At 44.3% G+C, this 18,745-nt stretch overlaps 1 protein-coding gene across 7 annotated transcripts in view; it reads right to left on the bottom strand.

Annotated features, from left to right (window-relative positions):
* The window catches only part of LOC118369862 (E3 ubiquitin-protein ligase MARCHF8-like), a 196,065-nt gene that overhangs the window by 141,640 nt on the left and 35,680 nt on the right, over positions 1-18,745 (bottom strand). For all 7 annotated transcript variants that reach the window (XM_052498749.1, XM_052498748.1, XM_052498750.1 and 4 more), the window contains exon 2: positions 13,895-14,107. In XM_052498749.1, the coding sequence (XP_052354709.1) occupies positions 13,895-13,990 (96 nt within the window). In that variant the 5' untranslated portion in view covers positions 13,991-14,107. The remainder of the gene's footprint in view (positions 1-13,894; positions 14,108-18,745) is intronic.

Genomic DNA, 18,745 nt, shown 5'->3' with positions numbered 1-18,745 from the left:
AGAGAGAGAGAGAGAGAGAGCGGGGGGATCTAAGCAGGCAGAAAAGACGATGTCATCAGGAAAATATTTGCTCTAACTACATCGTGAATAACACCCAGATATATCCATCTGCACGCTTGAAGAACTCCCTGGCCCTGGACATCTCATTCCAAAATCATGGCCATTAACATGGAGTTGTTCCTCCTTTGCTGCTATAACAGCCTCCACTCTTCTGAGAAGGCTTTCCACTAGATGTTGGAACATTGCTGTGGAGACTTGCTTCCATTAAGCCACAAGAGCATTAGTGAGGTTAGTTGATTAGGTTAGGTTAGGTTAGGTTAGGTTAGGTTAGGTTAGGTTAGGTGATTAGGCCTGGCTTCCAATTCATCCCAAAGGTGTTCATTGGGGTTGAGGTCAGATGTTTCAATGGTTGTTGCTTCTGGACGTTTCCACTTCACAATAACAGTAATTACAGTTGACTGTGGGCAGCTCTAGCAGGAGAGAAATGTGACGAACTGACTTGTTGGAAAGGTGGCATTCTATGACGGTGCCACATTGAAAGTCACTGAGCTCTTCAGTAAGGCCATTATACTGTCAATGTTTGTCTATGGAGATTGCATGGCTGTGTGCTCGATTTTACACACCTGTCAGCAACGGGTGTGGCTGAAATAGCTAAATCCACGAATTTGAAGGGGTGTCCACATACTTTTGCATATATAGTGTATTAGCTCTTATTCTCATAGACATCTGATAGGAACACTGCATTACATATGACATCTCAAGCTGTGTATCGGGAGCAGGAAAGGGAGGACAAGGGAGGTTGGAAAATGGATGGAGAGAAAGATAATGAGAGATGAGGAGAGAGTTGGAAAATGTAGATGAGATAGAGAGAGGAGAGAGCAAGTGGGGGAGAGTGAAATAGAGGGAGAGAGAGAGTTAGGAGGGAGGAAAAGAAAGGAAAGAGAGAGAGAGAGAGAAATCACCTCAAACTCAGTTCCCAAGACTATTGTTTGGCTGCTTCCTATCTCTCTTCTCTCCCAATAACAGACAGCTTTGTCAATTTTGTCTGGAAATTATTATTGTTATTATTATAGCTCCATTCTTTCCATCTAGCACATTCCCTCACTTCTCTCTCTTTCACCTACTTCTCTCTCCCCCTCTCTCTCCCTGTTACTTCTTTCTCTCTCTCTCTTTCTCCTACTTCTCTTTCTCCTACTTCTCTTTCTCCTACTTCTCTCTCTCTCTCTCTCTCTCTCTCTCTCTCTCTCTCTCTCTCTCTCTCTCTCTCTCTCTCTCTCTCTCTCTCTCTCTCTCTCTCTCTCTCTCTCTCTCTCTCTCTCTCTCTCTCTCTCTCTCTCTCTCTCTCTCTTTCTCCTACTTCTCTCTCCCTCTCTCTCTCCTTGTTACTTCTTTCTTTCTTTCTCTCTCTCTCTCTCTCTCTCTTTCTCCTACTTCTCTCTCCCTCTCTCTCCCTGTTACTTCTTTCTTTCTCTCTCTCTCTCCCTCTCTCTCTCTTTCTCCTACTTCTCTCTCCCTCTCTCTCTCCCTGTTACTTCTCTCTCCCTCTCGCTCTCCCTGTTACTTCTCTCTCTCTCTCTCTTTCCCCTACTTCTCTCTCCCTCTCTCTGTTACTTCTTTCTCTCTCTCTCTCTCTTTCCCCTACTTCTCTCTCCCTGTTACTTCTCTCTCTCGCTCTCTTTCTCCTACTTCTCTCTCCCTCTCTCTCTCCCTGTTACTTCTCTCTCTCTCTCTCTTTCCCCTACTTCTCTCTCCCTCTCTCTCTCCCTGTTACTTCTTTCTATCTCTCTCTCTTTCCCCTACTTCTCTCTCCCTCTCTCTCTCCCTGTTACTTCTCTCTCTCTCTCTCTCTCTTTCCCCTACTTATCTCTCCCTCTCTCTCTCCCTGTTACTTCTCTCTCTCTTTCCCCTACTTCTCTCTCCCTCTCTCTCTCCCTGTTACTTCTCTCTCTCTTTCTCCTACTTCTCTCTCCCCCTCTCTCTCCCTGTTACTTCTTTCTTTCTCTCTCTCTTTCTCCTACTTCTCTCTCCCTCTCTCTCTCCCTGTTACTTCTCTCTCTCTCCCTGTTACTTCTCTCTCTCTCTTTCCCCTACTTCTCCCTCCCTCTCTCTCTCTTACCCCTACTTCTCTCTCCCTCTCTCTCTCCCTGTTACTTCTCTCTCTCTCTCCCTGTTACTTCTCTCTCTCTCTCTCTCTGTTACTTCTCTCTCTCTCTCTCTTTCTCCCTCTCTCTCCCTGTTACTTCTTTCTTTCTCTCTCTCTTCCTGGTGGGATTCCAGTTATCCTACCATTTGAGGAAGTGTTCCTGTGTGTGTGTGTGGGGGGGGTAGTAATCCGTAATAAGGGGAACAGAGTAACAGCACTAACAGTGCAGTGAGAGATTGAAAAGCTAATGAAATACTGGCCACACACACACATACACACAACCAGCAGCAGCTGTCACAGAGGAAGTGGATAGCAGTGTGGCGTGACGCACAAGATCCATGGTGACAAAAAAGTATACAGGGACAATGATATGACCTTTAGAGCAGGTGGAAGAGGATATGATGAGTGTGTTCTATTTAATTAACTGGGAGTGCGACACTCTGTTGTCATTTGCCAGCTGAGACTGAATCTGTTGGATGGGGGGGCTGTTTTCACACTCTGTCCTTATAAGAAGGTATACTTCAGTGATCAGTATGCAGTAGCTGTACGTTGGTGGTCCTCATAAGAGAGCTAACTTCCGTCATCAGTATGAACATAGCTAATGAGAGATCTACCCAGGCAGAGAGAAAGATGACACTGAGAGAAGGGGGGATTCTAGTTATCAAGATAAATAAAACATCTCAAATGAGCTACTCACTTTAGCGTTAACTTCTTTGAGGTATTTTCAGAACATCTTCTCACTTCTTTGTTTGTCCAGCTGTCAGTTCGACCACACACCGTTTACAAACTCATTTGTGGCACCCAAATTCAAACATGACAGTTGGAACTCCACAGCAGAAAGGCTGTGATTCTTGTTGCCAGGCTACCAGTTACAATGCTTTTAGCTTGTGGTTTGCGCATGCCTTAATGCAGATGGAATACAAAAAGTTTAGCTATTGTCTGAAATAATTATATGGATTATATATTTGTGAAATTATTAAACATGTCTTCAAAACTCAAATAAGCATCAGAAATTGGCAAGCGGATATGGGCCTCAGCCAAGAGAAGCATATCTGGAATCAATAGAGCTTAATATCTTGAAAAATAGAGATATGCGATATATACAGTCAGTATTTGTCAACATGAAGACAGAAAATAGGATGTCACGTATCTCAGGATATTAAATGAGTCCATATCCGGGCATAGGAAATGTATGTGTGATATTCTGAGTAATCCCAATATCATATATATCTAAAAGACATCTGGATTCAGAATTTGTCAGGATATGGTGCAAATCCACAAAACCCAAAATATGCATTAGACATTTTCTGTATTCTGTAGGATATCAACAACGTGTCATGTAAAGACATCCCCTGATTGGACCCTTCTCCCCCAGGAGTGTATTCATTATGATGATTCACGACAGACTGAAAACACTTTCACAAGAATCCTCCAAAATAATGTTTCTCGTGAATGTCCCAACCCCCTCATTGTCTCAACCAATCATGGTTAGATTCTGTACTTTTTCAGTGTCTAAACAGATTTGTGATTTCACACTTTATTTATATTTACAGATTGCATACGAGTTTGTTATTAAAGGCACATGACAGTTGACATAGTTAAGAAGGCATTTTTGAAGAAAAAAAACCCTGTTCAAATGCAAGTAGTGACATGCGAAATATGCCCAGCTTTCTGTAACGGTTCACATAGGTCTTCAGAATTTGTTAGGATATGGTTCATATCCACAAAACTCAGAATATGCATTGGACATGGTCTGTATTCTCTCGAATATCACCTGTTGTGCATTGAAATAACCGGAGGAGCCGACCCAACCTGAGTGAAACGAACCAGCAGGAATGCGGCCTCCATTCGCTTTTCCAGTGCACACAGATTACATGTCTTTTTTCTCTGGCCCCTGTTCCTGATTTGACATAATTAGTAAAGATAAGATGAAATTGAGAATAATCCGCTGAGAGAACAGTGTGTGCAGCCTGAGGCAAGGAACAGAGAGCAAGCTTTTTTTGTGACTTTCAGCCACACGTATTACTGCAAGACTGCTCTTACCCTACACTGATTTCACTGTGGACACGTATTACTGCAAGACTGCTCTTACCCTACACTGATTTCACTGTGGACACGTATTACTGCAAGACTGCTCTTACCCTACACTGATTTCACTGTGGACACGTATTACTGCAAGACTGCTCTTACCCTACACTGATTTCACTGTGGACACGTATTACTGCAAGACTGCTCTTACCCAACACTGATTTCACTGTGGACACGCATTACTGCAAGACTGCTCTTACCCTACACTGATTTCACTGTGGACACGTATTACTGCAAGACTGCTCTTACCCTACACTGATTTCACTGTGGACACGTACTGCAAGACTGCTCTTACCCAACACTGATTTCACTGTGGACACGCATTACTGCAAGACTGCTCTTACCCTACACTGATTTCACTGTGGACACGTATTACTGCAAGACTGCTCTTACCCAACACTGATTTCTGTGGACTCTGCAAGACTGCTCTTACCCTACACTGATTTCACTGTGGACACGTATTACTGCAAGACTGCTCTTACCCTACACTGATTTCACTGTGGACACGTATTACTGCAAGACTGCTCTTACCCAACACTGATTTCACTGTGGACACGCATTACTGCAAGACTGCTCTTACCCTACACTGATTTCACTGTGGAGGAGAGTTTTTCTCATGGCACACGCACGCACACACACACACCACACACAGAGTCAGAGTAAGGAGAGACATTGGCCAGCAACCAACTCAGCCCCCTCACTACCTTTCCAATCTACTGCACAATAAATCACCTATATCATAGACTGCTTATAATCTTTGTAAATAAGATGAATAACCTCATATCTGGATAGGGTATCAGGATGTTGAAACAGTGAGAAATGTGAGTTTTCTGATGGCAGTAGACACAGTTTATGCATTAGAGAGACAGTATGGAGCCTGGCAGGAAGACCCGAGGGCCTCTGTGGCCGCTCAAGTGCATTACAGTTAAACACAGTACGACACAGTCACCTGATGAAACCTCTGAAGCTGTGCCTGGAGTGTGTGTGCGTGTGTGTGTGTGAGTGTTTGCTTTCGTCATACTGTGTCTTCAGATCAGTAAATATGAAGGAGAAGAGAGATGTCAGACTATTTAGAATGTCCCCCACTGTCACAGAGCCAGAATACAGTGGCCTTCAAGGACCCAAATAACACAGTCCACCCCTGGACTAGAAGCTCAGCCTAAACCAACCACAACAAGGAGTATTGAAGCTCAGACCTCTAAATCACACTCAACAGATCAAAACTCCTGTTTGTAGAACACTTTACACACGACAGGCTGATAGAAGTATACAATAATTATAGTAGACTAACATATGGCAACAGTTTGGGGAAGGCCCTTTTCCTGTTTCAGAATGATAATGCCCTCATGCACAAAGCGAGGTCCATACAGAAATGGTTTGTCAAGATCGGTGTGCAAGAACTTGACTGGCCCGCTCAGAGCCCTGACCTCAACCCCATCGAACACCTTTGGGATGAATTGGAACACCAACTGCGAGCCAGGCCTAATCGACCAATATCAGTACCCAACCTCACTAATGCTTCTGTGTCTGAATGGAAGCAAGTCTCTGCGGCAATGTTCCAACATCTAGTGGAACGCCTTCCCAGAAGACTGGAGGCTGTTATAGCAGCAAAGGTGGGATCACCTCCATATTAAAGCCCATGATTTCGGAATTAAATGTTTGACGAGCAAGTGTCCACATACTTTTGGACCTTCTGGAATCTACCTCAAATACCTCGTACCTCTACACGTTGATCTGGTACTCCCTCTACACAGCTCCATTGTTGTGTATTTTATTTTGTATTTCTATGAATGATTTCGTTTATAAAACGCTGCATCGTTGGGAAGGGCATTTCACGGTAAAGTCTGCACCAGTTGTATATAGATCCTCATCCTCATTGATCCTCATACTGTATCTTCAGGTAGAGTAGATCCTTATACTGTATCTTCAGGCAGAGTAAATCCTTATACTGTATCTTCAGGTAGAGTAGATCCTCATACTATATCTTCAGGCTCCTAGATCCTCATACTGTATCTTCAGGCAGAGTAAATCCTTATACTGTATCTTCAGGTAGAGTAAATCCTCATACTGTATCTTCAGGCAGAGTAGATCCAGAAAAGATCCTATTTGAACTGATATAGGGAGTGGAGTGAGGAGATGATGTCATTCATACGTGTGATGTTAGCTGTGAAGAAATGTGTTGGTCTGACACCAATATCATGGTCTCTGCTCAGGTATTCAGAGCAACAAAGTAGGTAGCTCCAGTGAGTGACAGGGTGCTATGCTAACCCAACAGGAGACGTGATAAATGTACTGAGACGTTAGCGAGCATCTAGGAGACAGCTCCAACAGTCACCTGCCAATCATCTGGCACACAGACAAATGACAAGTACTAATGAGAAGACAGGATGTGACAGATAGTGTGTGTATGTACTCATGTGTGCGGTCACTGTGTGTGCGGTTTTACTGTCCTCGTGGGGACCAGAAGTCCTTACGAGGAAAATTCAGACAAGTGGGAACATTTTGCTGGTCCCCACAAGAGGAAAATACTACTTTAGGCTTAGGGTTCAGGTTTATGGTTCGGGTTACAATTGGGGTTAGGGATGGAATTAGGGTTAGGTTAACGGTTAGGTTTAAATTTAGGGTTATGGAAAATAGGATTTGAATGGGAATCAATTGCTTGGTCCCCACTAGGATATTAAAACAAATGTGTGTGTGTGTCTATGTGTACTGATGTGTGCCTGTGTGTGTGTGTGTGTGTCTATGTGTACTGATGTGTGCCTGTGTGTGTGTGTGTGTGTCTATGTGTACTGATGTGTGCCTGTGTGTGTGTGTGTCTATGTGTACTGATGTGTGCCTGTGTGTGTGTGTGTCTATGTGTACTGATGTGTGCCTGTGTGTGTGTGTGTCTATGTGTACTGATGTGTGCCTGTGTGTGTGTCTATGTGTACTGATGTGTGCCTGTGTGTGTGTGTGTCTATGTGTACTGATGTGTGCCTGTGTGTGTGTGTGTCTATGTGTACTGATGTGTGCCTGTGTGTGTGTGTGTCTATGTGTACTGATGTGTGCCTGTGTGTGTGTGTGTCTGTGGTTTTTATGGGTAGGCCGTCATTGCAAATAAGAATTTGTCCTTAACTGACTTGCCTAGTTAAATAAAGGTTCAATAAAATAAAGTCAAACATTTTTTACCATGATTTTGGAATGAGATGATCGACGAGCAGGTGTCCACATACACTACATGACCAAAAGTATCTCAGTCATAGTAGGTACGTTTTTCCTCAATAAAGTAGCTCTCAGCAAAGTCAGTGCCAGTAAGGGGGGAAGGTGCCTGGATTAGGACCTGTGCTGCTATCTCTGTGAGGTAGGATCGTACTCTACGGATGTTGTAGAGAATGAACCTATAGGAGCGAGTCACTGCTTTGATGTTTGCAGAGAACGACGGGGTGTTGTCCAGGGTCATGCCAAGGTTCTTTGCACTCTGGAGGGGGACATTGTAGGGTCGAAGAGACATTGTGGGCCTTCCCCGGGAGGAAGAGCAGCTCCGTCTTGTCGAGGTTGAGCTTGAGGTGGTGGGCCGACATCTAAGCTGAGATATCTGCCAGGCACGCAGAGATGCGTGTCACCACCTGGGTGTCAGAAGGGGAGAAGGAGAAAAGTAGTTGAGTGGCAGCCGCATAGCGCATAGCAATGATAGGAGAGACTATGTGAGGATATGACAGAGCCAAGTGACTTGGTGTACAGAAAGAAGAGGAGAGGGCCTAAAACCAAGCCTTGGGGGACACCAGTAGTAAGAGTACATGTTGCATACACAGATCCTCTCCATGCACCTGGTAGAAGCGGCCTGGTAGGATGCAATCCAAGAGAGTGCAGAGCATGAGACGCCCAGCCCTGAGAGGGTGGAGAGGAGTATTTGTTGGTTCACGGTGTTGAAGGCAGCGGTAGGTCTATGATTATGAGAACAGAGGAGAGAGTCAGCATTGGCAGTGCGGAGAGCTTCCTTGACACAAAGAGCAGTCTCAGTTTATTGACCCGTCTTGAAGTTAGGGTCAACAAGATCATTTTGAGAGAGGTAGCGAGAGAGCTAGTCAGAGACAGCACGCTCAAGTGTTTTAGAAAGAAAAGAAAGAAGGGATACAAATCTGAAGTTTTTGACATCAGAGGGGTCGAGTGTTGGTTTCTTGAGGAGGGGACATTTTGAAGCCAGTGGCCAGCGATGAGTTGATGGGGGAAGTGAGAAATGGGAGAAGGTCTCCAAAGATGGTTTGGAGAAGGGAAGAGAGGAGGGGATGGGGTTGAGCGGGACGGTTGTCGGGCGGCCAGACCTCTCTAGTTGCAGGATTTCATCTGGAGAGAAAGGGGAGAAAGAGGTCAAGACAGAGTAGTTCTGTGTGAATGGGACCAGTGGACCCAATAGGCTGAGTGAATGAGGAATGGATATCATCCATCTTCTTTTCAAAGTGGTTCACAAAGTCGTCCGCAGAGAGGGAGGAGAGAGGGAGAGGTGGGGAGGAAAGTGGAAAAGAGTTTCCTAGGGTTAGAGGCAGAATTTCGACATGTAGAATGATAGAAAGTGGCTTTAGCTTCGGATACAGTGGGAAGGGCTGAGCCAGCCAGGAGGAAAGGGGACAGTGCGAGTCATAGGAAAAGAGAGGAGAGTAGGGTTCGAAGAGAGATGATAGGATAGAAGAGGAGAGAGTAGTGGGAGAGAGAGAAGATTACGACAGCGCATGACCATCTGAGTAGGGGTTGAGTAGGTAGGGTTGTAGGAGAGGGAAGCAGAAAAGGAAACAAAGTAGTGATCAGAGACCTAGAGGGGGGGGGGTTGTGCCAGGATAACAGCCTCTCCCTCAACGTCAGCAAAACCAAGGAGCTGATCGGGGACTTGAGAAAACAGGGGGGTGAGCATGCCCCCATCTGCATCGACAGGGCTGCAGTGAAAAGAGTCAAAAGCTACAAGTTCCTCGGCATGCACATCACAGAGGACCTATAATAGTCCAATCACACCGACACGGCAGGGAAGTAGGCGCAACAGCGCCTCTTCAACCTCAGGCGACGGAAGAAATTTGACATGGGCCCTCAGATCCTCAAGAAGTTGTGCAGCTGCACCATCGAGAGCATCTTGAACCATCTGTATCACCGCCTGGTATAGCAACTGCACCACCCTCAACCACAAGCCTCTACAGAGGGTGGTGCGGACAGCCCAATACATTACTGGGGCGAGCTCCCTGCCCTCCAGGACATTTACACAAGGCGGTGTCTGAGGAAGATCCGGAAGATCCAAGGACTCAAGTCAGCCGAGTACCGGGCTGTTCAATCTGTTACCATCTGGCAGTGGTACCATCTGGCATGCAGTCTCAGACCAACAGGCTCCGAGACAGTTTCTACCACCAAGCCAAACGGTGTCGGAGCATCCAGTCTCAGACCAACAGGCTCCGAGACAGTTTCTACCACCAGGCCAAACGGTGTCGGAGCATCCAGTCTCAGACCAACAGGCTCCGAGACAGTTTCTACCACCAGGCCAAACGGTGTCGGAGCATCCAGTCTCAGACCAACAGGCTCCGAGACAGTTTCTACCACCAGGCCAAACGGTGTCGGAGCATCCAGTCTCAGACCAACAGGCTCCGAGACAGTTTCTACCACCAGGCCAAACGGTGTCGGAGCATCCAGTCTCAGACCAACAGGCTCCGAGACAGTTTCTACCACCAGGCCAAACGGTGTCGGAGCATCCAGTCTCAGACCAACAGGCTCCGAGACAGCTTCTACCACCAGGCCAAACGGTGTCGGAGAATCCAGTCTCAGACCAACAGGCTCCGAGACAGTTTCTACCACCAGGCCAAACGGTGTCGGAGCATCCAGTCTCAGACCAACAGGCTCCGAGACAGTTTCTACCACCAGGCCAAACGGTGTCGGAGCATCCAGTCTCAGACCAACAGGCTCCGAGACAGTTTCTACCACCAAGCCAAACGGTGTCGGAGCATCCAGTCTCAGACCAACAGGCTCCGAGACAGTTTCTACCACCAGGCTACCCGACTGCTGAGCAGCTAAGCCTAACTGTTTACCTACTTAGAACAGCACGTTAGAGACTATGTGCACCTTAAAGACTATCTGCACCAAGAGACTATTTACACGGGCTCTCCACACATCCAACCTTTACACACATGCATACACACACACAAGCACACGCGCACGCACACTCAACGCTGCTGTTCTATTATATACTATTGATTTAACTGTGCAACCATGACAACATCCACTTTAAATTTGTAAATACAGCCATACTTGACATGGCATATTTAGAATATATACTGTATATCCCATTGTGGAAATATCAGTTTATTACTTTGCATACTACTGTCTAACTATCGGTTGTTTTTTATTTGACTTTTTGTATTATTGATATTGATTATTGTACTGCAATGTTGTGGGAGCTAGCAAGTATTTCACTGCACCTTTTATCCTGGACACTGTGTATGTGAACATGCTGTGTCAGGAGTGACCATGATGGGGAAGTTTCACAGGCACAGCAGTGTGTGTGTTTGTATGGCTAAATCAGGCTAAATCCACTCCACCATATGTACAGGTCGAGTGGGCCCTTGTGAACACCTGTGTGGACATGCTGAGGTACTCAGACCCTAAAAGACAATAGACCGTGTTAGACAGAGTATTGCATGAGTAAGAGGACAGACACCAGACAGACATGTTGTCTTAGCACCACACTTTGTTCAGCAGATCTACAGCTGACAGCTACTGAGTCCTTATACAAAAGAGGTGCAATGTGTTCACACTAAAAATATAAGTCATTATTCAATGTTTTACATTTTTTACTGCATCAGATGTTTCGGCTTTATAGCCTTTTTTCAGTGTGTAGTTACAGCCCTTCACACGCACGCACACACACACACCCTGCCACCAACAGTGACAGCATGTAATTCAACTGAGGAGATGGACAGGTGAGTCAGGGTGAAAATGGAAAATCTCCACTTAGGAGAAATGAGCAGCCCTGTGCCAACACCACGACGACCAGATGCTGTCAGACTATGACAGAACACGTAGTTAGATGAAGAGAGCGCAGCTGGAGTAGAACTCGGCGTTGTGACACTTCCTGGTGAGAGCGTTCTCATTAGTGTCAGCCTCCAATCATCTTCCTTAAGCAGCAGCATGTGACCAGAAGAGACGCGAGGGGACCAGAAAGGGAGGAAAGTGCCACCTTCCTGACATTAGAATGCATCTCACGCATCAATGCTTTATGATCAAAACAGCCTTAAATGATAGGGAGAAATATTCTGTTTCCTTTGTTTGTCTCTGTGCACACTGTAAGACAGACAAGCATACAGAGGTACACAAACAGGAGGAGCAAGAGAGAAAGACGAAAACACACTTGTTTACAAGTTTACAAGAAAGGCATTTCACTGTACTTGTGCATGTGACCTTGGAACTTGAACCACTAGGGCTGTGAAGGTCATGGAATTTTGTATGACGGCTATTGGTCAGCCAAATGACCACATCGCCGTTACAACCACTTGAATAGCAAAACATACATGTATATAATTGTATACAGATGTGTGTGTGTGTATATATATATATATATATATAAAAACACACATATATACACACACATATATATACACACATATGTACACATACATAATATATATATATATATACATACATACATACATACATACATACATATATATATGTGTATATATACACATATATATATACACACATATATATATTATGTATGTATGTATGTATGTATGTATGTATGTATGTATGTATGTATGTATGTATGTATGTATGTATGTATGTATATATATATATATATATGTGTGTGTGCATATATGTATATATGTGTATTTATATATATATAGATAGATATACACATACATATATACACACACACACGTATACATATATATATATAGATATACATACATACACACATATATATACAGTGGGGCAAAAAAGTATTTAGTCAGCCACCAATTGTGCAAGTTTTCCCACTTAAAAAGATGAGAGGCCTGTAATTTTCATCAAAGGTACACTTCAACTATGACAGACAAAATGAGAAAATTAAATCCAGAAAATCACATTGTAGGATTTTTAATGAATTGATTTGCAAATTATGGTGGAAAATAAGTATTTGGTCACCTACAAACAAGCAAGATTTCTGGCTCTCACAGACCTGTAACTTCTTCTTTAAGAGGCTCCTCTGTCCTCCACTCGTTACCTGTATTAATGGCACCTGTTTGAACTTGTTATCAGTATAAAAGACACCTGTCCACAACCTCAAACAGTCACACTCCAAACTCCACTATGGCCAAGACCAAAGAGCTGTCAAAGGACACCAGAAACAAAATTGTAGACCTGCACCAGGCTGGGAAGACTGAATCTGCAATAGGTAAGCAGCTTGGTTTGAAGAAATCAACTGTGGGAGCAATTATTAGGAAATGGAAGACATACAAGACCACTGATAATATCCCTTGATCTTGGGCTCCACGCAAGATCTCACCCCGTGGGGTCAAAATGATCACAAGAGCGGTGAGCAAATATCCCAGAACCACACGGGGGGGACCTAGTGAATGACCTACAGAGAGCTGGGACCAAAGTATGGAGCAACAAAGTTTCATCACGTTGTGAATAGACCATGTTACGGCTGAAACGCCAGGCCATCTTATCTTCAGTCATTTTATAAATATTTTTTATAAATAAACAGTTATGACGGTTATTTTATTTTCATGACGGTCTGTTTCCATAACCGTTGGTTACACGTTCCAGCCCTAAACACACACACACACACACACACACACACACACACACACACACACACACACACACACACACACACACACACACACACACACACACACACACACACACACACACACACACACACACACACACATATCCTTCTGTGACTTTATGACTCAGCTTAGTAGCACAAAACCGTCCACAAACTGAAAGCTTCTCCCTATTAAACCACCTCAGCTCAGCAGTGGAGCCTCTATACACACACTAGGGTTGGTATCCAGATTGTCTTACCATCATACTGTTCCATACCAGTGTTTACGTTATTACTGGAAGTGCACACAAGGAGCGCTATTTAGTTAAAAAGACAAACAAAACAATTTAGGCAACATGGATCTTGATCCTGGAGGGGATTGATCGTTTCTGCTGTAACCAAGAAGCTTGATCTTGCCATCTTGCCACGTAGCTAGCAAGTTAGCAAACCAAATGCATAGTTGGTGCCCAGAGCTGGATATAATTTAATTGGCACATCTAAGATAGTGAACTTATAAGCAGTGGCATAGCACGGGCCCCCAACTCCTGGGTATTGAAAATCATACTGTTGGTATGTCTAAATACACCGGTATCCGCTATATCGTCCAAGCCTAACACACACACACACACACACACACACACACACACACACACACACACACACACACACACACACACACACACACACACACACACACACACACACACACACACACACACACACACACACACACACACACACACACGTGTCTCCTGCAGTATCAACACATGACAGTGTGGCTCACAATGAGTCCTGCTATTTGGTTTTTTAAAAGTGTTCCATACTGACAAAAGAATGTTGTACCAAACAACGTCCTCGTCCAAAACGCCCCACAAGAAGACCATGACCTTTGACCCTACCTGTTTGTCTTTGTCCTTGGCCTTTCCGCTGCTGCTGACCCGGGAGGAAGGGACATCACGGGGGATGACAGAGATCTGGTGCAGTGGCATGTTCATCCCCGCGGAAACCACCGGACTGTGCGTACTCACACACACACTTCGTGTCTTGCTGCTGCTGCCACGGCAACAGGCATGGCTGGCCAAAACACTCCTCCTACCGTAGCCTGCACTGCTCTGGAGAGGAAAAAGAGTGGAAAGAGGAGAGACAGGGTTAGACATACAGTACATAAACAACACTCACACTTATTTGAAAAAGATATTTGAATTTTCCTTTCTTTCTTTATCAGAGTGATGACTACACAATGACAGAGAGAAGAGTCTGAACAGCCCATGTTGTGAAATCTAAAACTATAGTACGATCATCCCATAATAGCACATCGAGGGTGAGAGAAGACTCACAAAACCAGTACAAAAAATGACGATGATTTTGGGGATTTGCACGACATTTAATCCATAGAATGGTCATTTGGAGTAAGGATTGTTGACTTATATTTTCCAAGATTCATAAATAATTGTATAAACATTTTTAATGAAATAAAAATACTAATCATATTACAGAGCAAGTGGTAAAGCTTCATATGACACCAGTGTTCGCTTTGTAGCACCTACAGATAAAACATCATGGAGTCTTAAAGGAGACCTGTAGCACCTACAGATAAAACACCATGGAGTCTTACAGGAGACCTGTAGCACCTACAGATAAAACATCATGGAGTCTTAAAGGAGACCTGTAGCACCTACAGATAAAACATCATGGAGTCTTAAAGGAGACCTGTAGCACCTACAGATAAAACACCATGGAGTCTTACAGGAGACCTGTAGCACCTACAGATAAAACATCATGGAGTCTTAAAGGAGACCTGTAGCACCTACAGATACAACACTATGGAGTCTTACAGGAGACCTGTAGCACCTACAGATAAAACACCATGGAGTCTTACAGGAGACCTGTAGCACCTACAGATAAAACACCATGGAGTCTTACAGGAGACCTGTAGCACCTACAGATAAAACACCATGGAGTCTTACAGGAGACCTGTAGCACCTACAGATAAAACATCATGGAGTCTTAAAGGAGACCTGTAGCACCTACAGATACAACACTATGGAGTCTTACAGGAGACCTGTAGCACCTACAGATAAAACACCATGGAGTCTTACAGGAGGCCTGTAGCACCTACAGATAAAACATCATGGAGTCTTAAAGGAGACCTGTAGCACCTACAGATACAACACTATGGAGTCTTACAGGAGACCTGTAGCACCTACAGATAAAACACCATGGAGTCTTAAAGGAGACCTGTAGCACCTACAGATAAAACATCATGGAGTCTTAAAGGAGACCTGTAGCACCTACAGATAAAACACCATGGAGTCTTACAGGAGGCCTGTAGCACCTACAGATAAAACACTATGGAGTCTTAAAGGAGGCCTGTAGCACCTACAGATAAAACACTATGGAGTCTTACAGGAGACCTGTAGCACCTACAGATAAAACACTATGGAGTCTTACAGGAGACCTGTAGCACCTACAGATAAAACATCATGGAGTCTTAAAGGAGACCTGTAGCACCTACAGATAAAACACTATGGAGTCTTAAAGGAGGCCTGTAGCACCTACAGATAAAACACTATGGAGTCTTAAAGGAGACCTGTAGCACCTACAGATAAAACACTATGGAGTCTTAAAGGAGGCCTGTAGCACCTACAGATAAAACACTATGGAGTCTTAAAGGAGGCCTGTAGCACCTACAGATAAAACATCATGGAGTCTTAAAGGAGACCTGTAGCACCTACAGATAAAACACTATGGAGTCTTAAAGGAGGCCTGTAGCACCTACAGATAAAACACTATGGAGTCTTACAGGAGACCTGTAGCACCTACAGATAAAACACTATGGAGTCTTAAAGGAGGCCTGTAGCACCTACAGATAAAACACTATGGAGTCTTAAAGGAGGCCTGTAGCACCTACAGATAAAACATCATGGAGTCTTAAAGGAGACCTGTAGCACCTACAGATAAAACATCATGGAGTCTTAAAGGAGACCTGTAGCACCTACAGATAAAACACTATGGAGTCTTAAAGGAGACCTGTAGCACCTACAGATAAAACATCATGGAGTCTTAAAGGAGACCTGTAGCACCTACAGATACAACACCATGGAGTCTTACAGGAGACCTGTAGCACCTACAGATAAAACACCATGGAGTCTTAAAGGAGACCTGTAGCACCTACAGATACAACACCATGGAGTCTTAAAGGAGGCCTGTAGCACCTACAGATAAAACACCATGGAGTCTTACAGGAGACCTGTAGCACCTACAGATAAAACACCATGGAGTCTTACAGGAGACCTGTAGCACCTACAGATAAAACACCATGGAGTCTTACAGGAGACCTGTAGCACCTACAGATAAAACACCATGGAGTCTTACAGGAGACCTGTAGTACCTACAGATAAAACACCATGGAGTCTTACAGGAGACCTGTAGCACCTACAGATAAAACACCATGGAGTCTTACAGGAGACCTGTAGCACCTACAGATAAAACACCATGGAGTCTTAAAGGAGACCTGTAGCACCTACAGATACAACATCATGGAGTCTTAAAGGAGACCTGTAGCACCTACAGATAAAACACCATGGAGTCTTAAAGGAGACCTGTAGCACCTACAGATACAACATCATGGAGTCTTAAAGGAGACCTGTAGCACCTACAGATAAAACACCATGGAGTCTTACAGGAGACCTGTAGCACCTACAGATAAAACACCATGGAGTCTTACAGGAGACCTGTAGCACCTACAGATAAAACACTATGGAGTCTTACAGGAGACCTGTAGCACCTACAGATAAAACATCATGGAGTCTTAAAGGAGACCTGTAGCACCTACAGATAAAACACCATGGAGTCTTACAGGAGACCTGTAGCACCTACAGATAAAACACTATGGAGTCTTACAGGAGACCTGTAGCACCTACAGATAAAACATCATGGAGTCTTAAAGGAGGCCTGTAGCACCTACAGATAAAACACTATGGAGTCTTAAAGGAGGCCTGTAGCACCTACAGATAAAACATCATGGAGTCTTAAAGGAGGCCTGTAGCACCTACAGATAAAACACTATGGAGTCTTAAAGGAGACCTGTAGCACCTACAGATAAAACACCATGGAGTCTTACAGGAGACCTGTAGCACCTACAGATAAAACACTATGGAGTCTTACAGGAGACCTGTAGCACCTACAGATAAAACATCATGGAGTCTTAAAGGAGGCCTGTAGCACCTACAGATAAAACACTATGGAGTCTTAAAGGAGGCCTGTAGCACCTACAGATAAAACAACATGGAGTCTTAAAGGAGACCTGTAGCACCTACAGATAAAACACTATGGAGTCTTACAGGAGACCTGTAGCACCTACAGATAAAACATCATGGAGTCTTAAAGGAGACCTGTAGCACCTACAGATACAACATCATGGAGTCTTAAAGGAGACCTGTAGCACCTACAGATAAAACACTATGGAGTCTTACAGGAGACCTGTAGCACCTACAGATAAAACACTATGGAGTCTTACAGGAGACCTGTAGCACCTACAGATAAAACATCATGGAGTCTTACAGGAGACCTGTAGCACCTACAGATAAAACACCATGGAGTCTTACAGGAGACCTGTAGCACCTACAGATAAAACATCATGGAGTCTTAAAGGAGGCCTGTAGCACCTACAGATACAACATCATGGAGTCTTAAAGGAGACCTGTAGCACCTACAGATAAAACATCATGGAGTCTTACAGGAGACCTGTAGCACCTACAGATAAAACATCATGGAGTCTTAAAGGAGACCTGTAGCACCTACAGATACAACATCATGGAGTCTTAAAGGAGACCTGTAGCACCTACATATAAAACATCATGGAGTCTTAAAGGAGACCTGTAGCACCTACAGATACAACATCATGGAGTCTTAAAGGAGGCCTGTAGCACCTACAGATAAAACATCATGGAGTCTTAAAGGAGACCTGTAGCACCTACAGATAAAACACTATGGAGTCTTAAAGGAGGCCTGTAGCACCTACAGATAAAACACTATGGAGTCTTAAAGGAGGCCTGTAGCACCTACAGATAAAACATCATGGAGTCTTAAAGGAGACCTGTAGCACCTACAGATAAAACATCATGGAGTCTTAAAGGAGACCTGTAGCACCTACAGATAAAACATCATGGAGTCTTAAAGGAGACCTGTAGCACCTACAGATAAAACATCATGGAGTCTTAAAGGAGACCTGTAGCACCTACAGATACAACACCATGGAGTCTTACAGGAGACCTGTAGCACCTACAGATAAAACACCATGGAGTCTTAAAGGAGACCTGTAGCACCTACAGATACAACACCATGGAGTCTTAAAGGAGGCCTGTAGCACCTACAGATAAAACATCATGGAGTCTTAAAGGAGACCTGTAGCACCTACAGATACAACACCATGGAGTCTTAAAGGAGGCCTGTAGCACCTACAGATAAAACACCATGGAGTCTTACAGGAGACCTGTAGCACCTACAGATAAAACACCATGGAGTCTTACAGGAGACCTGTAGCACCTACAGATAAAACACCATGGAGTCTTACAGGAGACCTGTAGCACCTACAGATAAAACACCATGGAGTCTTACAGGAGACCTGTAGTACCTACAGATAAAACACCATGGAGTCTTACAGGAGACCTGTAGCACCTACAGATAAAACACCATGGAGTCTTACAGGAGACCTGTAGCACCTACAGATAAAACACCATGGAGTCTTA

The sequence above is a fragment of the Oncorhynchus keta genome, chromosome 36 (genome assembly GCF_023373465.1).
Source record: "Oncorhynchus keta strain PuntledgeMale-10-30-2019 chromosome 36, Oket_V2, whole genome shotgun sequence".
In the NCBI taxonomy this organism is placed as follows: Eukaryota; Metazoa; Chordata; class Actinopteri; order Salmoniformes; family Salmonidae; genus Oncorhynchus; species Oncorhynchus keta.
The sequence above is the reverse complement of the archived record's forward strand: the minus strand, read 5'-3'. Positions and strand labels throughout refer to the sequence as shown.